This window comes from Drosophila serrata, unplaced genomic scaffold (assembly GCF_035046125.1).
Source record: "Drosophila serrata isolate PLE 108 unplaced genomic scaffold, ASM3504612v1 contig_4, whole genome shotgun sequence".
Lineage (NCBI taxonomy): Eukaryota > Metazoa > Arthropoda > Insecta > Diptera > Drosophilidae > Drosophila > Drosophila serrata.
In genome coordinates, this window is record NW_028256902.1 from 231,046 (window position 1) to 241,520 (window position 10,475).

The window sequence follows — 10,475 nt, forward strand, 5'->3', positions numbered from 1 at the left end:
CAAAATTTAATAATAAATAGATAAATAATTTTTTTTTTATCATATTTTTTATTTAGTAGGAAACTATCTAAATGATAGTACAGTGTGCATCTTTTTGAATGAGAGATTTGTGATCCAGCTGCAACAATTTGAACATTATTCTAGTTTAGTATTTATTAATGTAAAATTATTAAATGAAACGTTTAAGAAAGATCAGTTAGAAAAGGAAAATGGTAACCAGCTTCTACAGAAAATTACAATATCCATTGAGGTTACACACTGACAGGTAAAATTATAAAATATGTTTTTGGGATTACTTTTTGGCCATCGATTGAAATTAATGTCATTGGTTAGTCTTTTATTGTATTTGGTCCAGATGTCATTCGTTTTGTGGATACCTTTACAAAGGCTTCAATGCATTCAATATGGCGTTCCTTACATAACAAATTCGTTTTCGCATACATTGCAACGGAGTTCAAGGAAGAGCTGTTGAAAAGATCATTTTTCGAAGGTAACTTTTATAAATGTTTTTCTGCCTCGCCTTTATTAAATTAATTTCAGATCAAGCAAACCTTCTTTTTGTTGTACGAGACTATGCAACCGGCAATATTTTCGACATGAAGACCAACAAATATGTGGGGCCTAGATCAGAAAACCCAGCCCAGCTTAGACTTTTTGATAGGTACCATGTCTCCGAAAACCGATTTCAGGAGGCCAAATCTCTTTTCCCGGACAAATTTAGAGATTTGAAGGGTCGCGAAGTCACTATAGCTGGGTTCAACTACCCTCCATACACTGTTATTAAACAAGTAAGATTCACTTTATATAATATACTAGCTGTACCCTGCCACGTTTCTCTGTGGCATATTGTGGTTGCACGCATAAGAAATAACTCAAACAAAAAAGAATAATTTTCATATACATTTAATTCTGTAATACTTGTGGGTATGCAATATTCTTCGTTTCTCCATTCTCCGCGTAAAATATAAAGACTTTCTGGTTTTCCGACACGGGAACACGCAACATATAATTGTCCGTGTGAAAAACAATCTGCATCCAAATCAAGACCACACAACTCCAGAGATTGACTTTGAGCTTTATTAATAGTCATTGCGAACGCTAAACGAATGGGAAACTGCAATCTCTTGAACTGAAACGGTGTTTCAGTCGAGATCAGAGTAATTCTAGGAATGAGGACATCTTCACCTTTGAAAGGACCTGTTATGATCGTTGCTTCTACTACGTTATTCATCAATTTCTTGACTGCGAGTCGCGTACCGTTGCAAAGTTTCGGCTGATTTATATTTCGGAGCATGATAATCGGCACACCTATTTTTAATTTCAATATGTGTGGTGGCATTCCAGGCAGATCAAGTGAGTTTAGAAATTCCGTAGGGTTATTAACTGCTTCCTCTGCCTCCACAACGGGGTCTATCGACTTATATGTAATTTCGTCAGTTTCTATGCTGGACTGGATAACATGATTGAGCTGGTATACATCTTTGTTCTTGGCAGCGAGAATCGCTCGTCCACTGAGCCAATCGTGATTCCTATAATTTATTCGGATATCGGGGAACACTTTTTGGATAAGTCCTTCCTTTGATGTAACTAAATTACAGAAATTCTCGGGCAATACTATTTTGCTCGACGTCTCATTGACTGGCAGCTTTCCGTTCTCCGTGTTCAGTAGCTGTCGTGAGAATACGTCGGCTGAGTCATCGTTCTGTAACTGGACACGCATATTCGTCTTCAACTGTAATGTACGTACATGTTGCCACAATATAGAATATTTTAGGCAAGCATTTATCTCGTCAGCTGGTGTCGATCGGGAAATCACAGGCACCGTTTGCCTGAAATCCCCTGCGAGCAATATTAACGCATTCCCGATTGTTTGGACAGCTCCATGCAAATCCCGCAATGATCGGTCGAGAGCCTCCAGCGATTTTTTGTGTGCTATTGTGCACTCATCCCAAACAATGAGTTTACATCTTTGCAATACTTTTCCCATGCCAGATGCTCTGGAAATGTTGCACGTAGCAGTCTCGATGATTTGCATGTTCAACTGCAATTTCAGCGCTGAATGAGCAGTCCTTCCACCAGGTAACAATGTCGCAGCGATTCCAGATGAAGCAAGAGCTAAAGCTATGTCCTTGTTAGCTCGAACCGAAACCAGAATCAATGTAATGAGGAATATTTTCCCCGTTCCTCCTGGAGCATCCAAGCTTCAGCAACCCTTGCCCTGTCGCGTTCATTATTTTGAGAGTGAATCAAATCGATTGCTGCAGAACGCGACTGCCTAACTCTCAATCGTTTTCTCTCAAGCCTATCTGCTCGTCTTTCTGCTGATTCCGCGTTGTGCATCTGCATTGCTCTCAGCCGCTCAGTCTCTCGGATGGAGGCCCGCTCTTCGTCAGTCATATTCGTAATCTTACGTCTTTTTGCTTCTGTATTGCGCGTACGACGACCCAAACTCGACTTCTTGGGTGGCATGACTTTCTAAAACTGAATAAAAGAATAAAATTTTAATCTCCAATTTCTTCTTTCAATATTTTTGGGATGTTTGACAGGAAATGCTTCGATTCAGCTGGCTGCCTGTAGAGGGCGCAGCAGTAGGGGCACGGGGAAACGCGAAAAAAAACTGATATATTCGCAAACGCAGATAAGCTATCAACATCAAAAGTAGACAATAACCGAGCTGGAACCTCAACGCATGTTGTGTAAAAATTTGGGCTTAAACGGTTGAGAAATTTTCAAGTCTATGAAGGAAGTAGATACAAACAGAGCATTTTTATATATATAGATTATTAAGTTATTAAATGGATTTTGAAAAGTATTAGAGGACCTTTAAATCACTTGCAATGAAATTTAGTTTATCTATCTACTCTGTGTCGCTTTTTTGGCAATTAAAATAAAAATGAAAACTTACTTCGGCACGCCGAAATATGTATACCATTACAATTGGCAATTCGATCACTAATATTTTTATAAAATTTAAATATATAAATATATTTGTGTTAAAAAACATCGAAGTAATGTCTAATTGCATTACAGTCCTCTATACACTGATAAAAAAAGAAAATCTTTATTTAAAATTTTGTGCATCTATCATAAAGCCGGTTCCCTGCTTCCGTTCCCAGACAGCGAACACAAATTTCTTTTTCTTGGTGATGATGGAAATGAAGTAGATGCACGTTATGGAAGACGTAGACGAAGTGGCAATTGTCATAGTCGGGGATCAGTTTCAACCTCGAGATATTGTTCTCCATCGACGAAACGATCGATTGGTAAACGTCGCAGAAACTCACCGTTTTTACGATGCTTTGCAGTATCCACTAATCTTCTGGGATGGTGCCGATGGATACCATTTCAATGTGAAGATGGTAGATCCAGTCAATGGTGTAGAAACGAATAAAAAGTGCAGCGCGATGAACTTTTACTCATACAGGTTAATGGTTCGGAGGACCGATTGCAATCATATATTGAAATGTCGTCAGTTGTTTCATCAGTACATTGTCGATATGTATGCAAAAATTGAAACAGAACGTTTGCTGTTCCTCCGATTGAATCAGACGAAACTTCGGTCCGATGAATATATACATTTGCGGGATGCTGTGATGAATGACCGTAATACAACCAACGTTGGAAAGCTCACGATTTTGCCATCCTCATACATAGGTAGTCCACGCCACATGCATGAATATGCTCAAAATGCCATGGCATATGTTCGTTGCCACGGCCGTCCAGACTTATTTATCACCTTCACATGCAATCCAGCATAGGCCGAAATAGTGCAGCTGTTATTTCCTGGACAATCGTATAGGGATAGGCATGACATCACAGCCCGTGTTTTCAGATAAAAGCTCAAGTCACTGATGGATTTCATTGTGAAACATGGAGTTTTTGGATCTGTGCGGTGCTGGATGTATTCAGTAGAATGGCAGAAGAGAGGATTGCCGCATGCGCACATACTGATTTGGCTGGAAGTTGTCATCAAGAACATGATCCATGGCCCATGTGGTACCCTCAACCCATGTTCACCATGCATGGTAGACGGGAAGTGTTCCAAGCGATATCGTCGAGCATTTACAGCCAACACCGTAACAGGGGACGATGGATATCCTCTGTATGGGAGACGGTCAACTGAAGATGGAGGGACTTCGGCAAATTTAAACATGAGAATTGGTGATATTGAGGTAGACAATCGTTGGGTGGTTCCATACTCACCACTATTGTCAAAATCATACAAAGCGCACATAAACGTAGAATATTGCAATTCCGTGAAATCGATTAAATATATCTGCAAGTACGTGAGTAAAGGCAGCGATATGGCAGTTTTTGGTGTTCAGGCAGAAAATGGTGACAACAATGCAGTACGAGTAGTCGATGAAATATCTCAATACCAGGCTGGAAGATACATAAGCAGCAACGAGGCTGCATGGAGAATTTTTTCGTTCCCTATTCATGAACGCTATCCAGCTTTAGTTCACTTGGCTGTCCATTTGGAGAATGGTCAACGTGTCTATTTCACAGAAAGAAATGTGCAAGAAAGAGTCCTGAATCCGCCAGCGACAACTCTGACTGCCTTCTTCACCTTATGCCAGGAAGATGATTTTGCCAGAACCTTGATGTATTCAGAAGTGCCCTCTTAACCATAATATGCCACAGAGAAACGTGGCAGGGTACAGCTAGTTCTTAATAAAATCTTAAAAGGGGAACAAAAAATGTTATTCCTTAAAACTTTTGATCGTTACATACCTAGAAAATACATTCTTCGTAATATCTAAGAAATAAATGCTATGTAAATTAAAAAATTAATCTCTTCATCGGTTTTTTATAATTTTATGGTACATACAAAGGGTACTAAAGCCAATGCTCTTGACAGAAGTGTACCAGAGGATTCCGACCTCAGAAATGTTTATATCGATGGTACTGAAACTCGATATAACTGCAGAGTCCAAATCGACACATGTAAGTACACAAGTAATAAAGATGGAATGCATCATCAAAAACATTTTTTGTCGGGAAATGTCAAAGTGCTTCAAATCAATTTTCGTACTGCCAAAAACCTCTTATTTTAAAAAAATGGCAACTGTCCTAAATAATAATAAAAACAAGAAAGGAAGCTTGTAGATTGAAATTCAATTACTAGGAATTAATACAGTTATAAAAAACATTGAAGTAATGACTGCTTTCATTTCCTTCACATATACATATTATATTTACAGTTTAACATTCAAAGTTTTGAATTACCTCTTTATCTAACGATCGTTTGTATGGCAGCTATATGATCTAGTAGTCCGATTATCATAAAATTTAAACCAAAGTTTTAGAAGAATATAAACGAGCTATATCCCACATTTGAAAGAAAAAATTAAAATTGAAAATTTGTTGAAAACTGAAAAAGTTAAAATAGTTTAATTGTAATAATATCTCGATCGTCCCTATGACAGCTTAAAGATATAGTAGTAGGACTTTATTAAGTTTTAAGAAAAATTGTAAAAAAAATTGTTAAAAACTGAAAAAGTTATATATATATCTATATTTTTTTTTTTTTAATTTTCCGATGTTCCGTTCCGGCCCGTTCCGACTTATATATGAGTCAGAGTATATAGAGGGCTAACTTCCAAGTTTCATTCAGATAAAAACTGAGAGACTAGTTTGCGTAGAAACGGAAAGTCGGACGGACATCACTAGTTCGACTAGGCTGTTGATGCTGGTCAAGAATATATATATATATACATAGTTTATATGGTCGGAGATGACTCTTTCACTGCGTTGCAAACTTCTGACTGAAATTATAGCACCCTGCAAGGGTATAAGATTTGGCGAAAGTTTCACACCACCTTCGCAGTTTCGATAAACTCCCCATCTGACCGGTTGTCTTTCGTCTTTGTGCAGGAACTTCATCTGCAGCTCATTTAGCCTTGATCGTTATTCCCTGCTTGACTTCGTCTCCATTTCCGTGAGAAGTGCCTTAGGCACCTTAGGCACCCTTAACCTTGTTGAAGGGGAAGGGACTGTTACTATAACACGTCGTGTATATCAGGGAGCTGCGATTAACGGGGTTCCGGGAAGTTTCCCTCCAATATGCACGTATAGACTCTAACAACCGAGTCGTCGATTTAAAAGGGTATTCTGCCTGGCGTAGGGTTTGGCTTGGGCAAATCCGCGGCCAATCTTTCTTCAAATCGCCGTATCCTAGCTTCGCTACTTTGCAGTATTAGTAGCTCTGGAGAGCTACGTAAGCTATACCTTAAGCTATTTTAAAGTCGTCCTAGATTTGCATTTGTGTATCACTGAGTTTTCAACCCGTGTACACTGATGATGGCAGAATGTGGCGATTGTAGGGTACAGGGATCAGCTAGGCAGTGCCTCTGGATAGCCACACTGCCCAAACAACTGAGGGTAACGCCCCGTGCAAAGAGTCATGTGACAGCTTAATGAAAAAAAGTACCAACAATTAGAGTACACTGCTGTAAGAAAGAAATATTACAGGGGAAAAGCGTGGGACTGGCTTAAGTGACAACTGTAGGAAGGGACCGGACGAGGCCTTCATTGGAGTGGCCAGGTGAGCCTTGTGACCGTTCGCGAGTGACTCTACAATCTGGTAAATGGCGCCTGTTTGCATCGCTGTCGACTATAGCGCTACCAGATTCCCTACAGTAAACTCCGCTCGATCGTGAATCTCCTGCAGGCGAACTGCACGTGCTCGACAGTCTCCAGTTCCATCAATGCACCAAATGCAGGCTGCGCTGTCCTCCTGTTTTTCTTATTTTTTCTACAGTAGCTAAAATGTACTCAAAAACTGAATTCTTTTTACATATGAGTATAAAGATATCGAATTTTAGTTCATTGTATCGAAATCTAAAACAAAAGTATATTTATTTTACATTACCTTCCTAACGCTACAAGTTAGTCACAATCTGTTTGTAAATCACTTTTCTTGTTTAAATCTACAACTACAATATAAATACAACATTCAAAATAATTTTTTACTTAATAATTTATCTTTTATAGCTGACGCCAACGATTGGGGTACCATTTACGCAAATATATCTGGAGATGGTGCACTAGGTATGGTTATTAATAATAAAGCGGATATCTGCATTGGAGCCATGTACTCGTGGTTCGAGGACTACAAATTTCTAGACCTCTCTATGTACCTTGTACGATCTGGCATAACATGCCTAGTTCCGATGCCGTTGCGGGTAGCCGGTTGGTATATTACACTTGAACCTTTTCAAGCAACTCTTTGGTCTGCGGTATTTGTGTGCTTATGTATAGAAACCATGGGATTGATTATAGCATATTGGAGCGAGCAGAAATTATTTTTGACACCCAGCGACCTAATTATTACCAGTATATATGGGGGCGGCCTTGCCAGTATATTAACAATACCCAGCTTGGACGAGGCAGCTGACAATGTGCAACGTTTACGCTCTCACCAATTACAATGGGCCGCCAATTCTGAGGCATGGGTGTCAGCCATACGTGGTTCTGATGACGTGAGTTCTTTTTACATTTAAAAATACTGAAATAAAGTTATATTACTTACGGAAATCATTTGGCAGCCCCTAGTTCAGGATCTGTTAAATAAATTTCGGATCTATGGCGATGAAAAACTTCTTCGGCTTGCAGAGGATCCGCGAGTAAACATTGGTTTTGCTGTTGAACGTTTGCCCTTTGGTAAGAAATCTCTCCTCAAAATAATTTGGATCTTATTTTATTGATCTCACAGGTCACTTTGCCATCGGGGACTATTTGGTGCCACAAGCAATTGACCAGCTAATTATAATGCGGGATGATCTCTATTATCAATACACAGTAGCTTTTGTGCCGAGACTTTGGCCACTCCTAAAACAGTTCAATTCCCTAATATACAATTGGCACTCTTCCGGGTTCGATAAATATTGGGAGTATCGTGTGGTAGCCGATAACTTAAACCTAAAAATACAACAACAAGTCGAGAGCACTATGTCTGGTAGTCAAGAAGACGTTGGTCCAGTCACCTTAGGAATGTCGAACTTTGCTGGAATCATTCTTGTTTGGCTATTGGGCTCTATTTTAGGCACGTTTACTTTCCTTGTCGAGCTTATTTTAACAAGTATTCCTCAACTTAATTTAAACATTTCGTTGTTGGATAGATTCAGTTATATCTGATATTTTTCTTTTCCCAGCTCATAAGGTTATTGTTGGATTGATAGATTTCATTTATTTTGTCAACTAATGGGTAATAGTATAGTGAAAAAGCTGTCATAAAGTGTGGGAATAAAATGACGAGCAACTATAAAAAATAATAGACGCGGTGAAATTCAAAGTAAATGAAATACTATTTCTTATCATTCTACTTACGTAAAACTGTTAAATAAACCTATTACACCATAATCCAATTCACAATGATAATTTTAATATAATTACAATTATAACTATGTATTTCTTGACGTAAAACTAAATATATTATGTTGTTACCAAATTTGGTAGTTTAAGTTAATCTAGTTCACACCGAATAGGAACTTATTTATTTAAAAAAAAACTTTACTATTTGTCAGTTTATGCAGAATAATGTTGGAGTTACTGCTGATTTACTGGAGATGATATTTTAAATATAAAAGTGCATGAAGGCGATCACAAAGCACAATGTTTTTGATGGCGAGGTTGAGACCCGCGTAATCCAAGTCAGAATTATGGCATAACCTATACCAAAGACATTACAGTTTTTAAGATGCCTTACGACCACACATTCGTTTTGCAATATGGGGCTAATTTTTTGATTCTAACACAATGGCGTTCTTCCTGCTTTCACATAGTTGAAAGCGTACAAATCTAAAAATAAATATGTTTGCTTGTTGTAACGGAACAGCCTTTCTTTGGGCAACGCCGGGCTAGCTCAGGGTGCCCAGGGCTGGGTCCGACCCAAGGCCCGCAGTCCGCACAAATTAAAATACCGAATTAATCGGACGTCTCGGACTAAACTACAAGTGTCATCACTAACAATACAAAAAGGTAAATAAACAACAAAAATTAAGCTGCTGGGTTAAATTTGTGGCTTGGCTGGTTCCGCCACGACGCGCCCACCAATCCAGTGATGCCTCCTCCACATTTCGGGGCATCACCCATCTCCGGCATGCCGGAGCTTACTCCAGGCGGTCTAGCGACTGGCCCGTCTCCCCCTAGGTAAAACTTACTCCATTTTCATTTTAATCTTTTACTGGCTATTGATTATAAATTTTTGGCATCTTACATCTAACAGAGTTACAAATATGGTTTTAAGCACCAACTTGTCCACGGCGAGAACGTGGCCTCAGCCAGGGATGCGCTTGCACCAAGGCTGCCTTTTATTGGGGACCGACAACGTTGGCGGAGGAGAAGCTTTTTGGCCACCAATTGGCCACGATTGGCTAACAAGAAATTTTCCCTCTTTCACCTACTATCCCTGCTGGAGCTCCATGAGAAATAGCCTAGGGTCGGGGTTCAAACAAAACTGAGAGCTTCTTAATGGCTTCTTCCCCGTTCCCCTATTAGTCGCAGCGCATGGGTTGCACCAATCCCGGTCCCAGGATACGATCAATCCGGAGGGCGAGACAAACACACTAATACCTTACATCTAACACTAACTAACAATAACACTAATATCTTACACCTAACAACAACAACTTTAATTTTTTTTCTTTTATCCCAGCTCGCCCTGGTTTGGCGCCGGGTGGTAAGGGCTGCCCGCAGGTCGGCGGCAGCTGCCTGGGCAGAAATTAATACGCAATTCGCCCCTTATTTCGTCCCATCCGGAACGGACTCACCGGAAGGTAGCAGCTGAAGTGAATTTCCTGCAGTGGCTCAGCCGGCTGCTCTGGGTGGCGGAACTGTGTTGCGGCGGCGGCGACGGCTCCGAAGTTGGCTCCGGCCGGCGGACTTGGCTGCGCCGGTCACTCTGGCCGGTGGTTGTTGGTTGCGGCAGTTCTGGCCGGTGGTTGTTGATTGCGGCAGCGGCGGCGACGGCTCCGACGTTTACGTGGGCCGGCGGACTTGGCTTGCGGCGGCGGGGACGCGGTGGCCAGCAGCTCGGGCGACGGCTCTGGGAAAACGGCACTAGGTGGCTCTGAGGCGACGGCTCAGGAAAACGGCACTGGGTGGCTCTGAGGCGACGGCTCAGGCAAACGGCACTGGGTGGCGATCGGTCACGTCTCCAACTTGATTCCGGGATCACGTTTTTTTCCTTCCGAAGTTAACCGCCCGAAAATCACGCACCACGTTATCCATCGAGATTTTTTCTCCCCGTTTTTTTTCCGCTCGCACCTCCCTTTATAGCCCGGTTCCTTTCCTCCGTTCCAGACTCCAGCTGTTACTTTTCGTTGCCCTTGCCGAGAGAAAGGGCAAGAACCCTTTCTCTTAGGCCGCATTCGAACTTACCGGTTCGCTCATTTTCCTCGCCCCCTCCTGGTCCTACCAATTCCAATATCCCTATCGATATATCGATAGTCCTTCAGCCCGTTCCCACCCGA

The 10,475-nt window shown here is 40.9% G+C and overlaps 1 protein-coding gene across 1 annotated transcript; it reads left to right on the forward strand.

Moving 5' to 3' along the window:
- Positions 1–393: 393 nt before the first annotated feature.
- Positions 394–8,139, forward strand: LOC147645167 (uncharacterized). The gene is made up of 6 exons (XM_086841080.1): positions 394–490; positions 541–788; positions 4,836–4,947; positions 6,997–7,484; positions 7,551–7,665; positions 7,718–8,139. The coding sequence occupies exons 1-6, from the start codon at positions 394–396 to the stop codon at positions 8,137–8,139; spliced, it is 1,482 nt and encodes a 493-aa protein (XP_086697206.1).
- Positions 8,140–10,475: the final 2,336 nt, after the last annotated feature.

Coding starts and splice junctions, on each gene's coding strand:
- LOC147645167 (XM_086841080.1), top strand. CDS start 394: ATGCATTCAATATGGCGTTCCTTACATAACAAATTCGTTTTCGCATAC. Junction 789..4,835: donor CATACACTGTTATTAAACAA/GTAAGATTCACT, acceptor GTACATACAAAG/GGTACTAAAGCCAATGCTCT. Junction 4,948..6,996: donor CAGAGTCCAAATCGACACAT/GTAAGTACACAA, acceptor TATCTTTTATAG/CTGACGCCAACGATTGGGGT.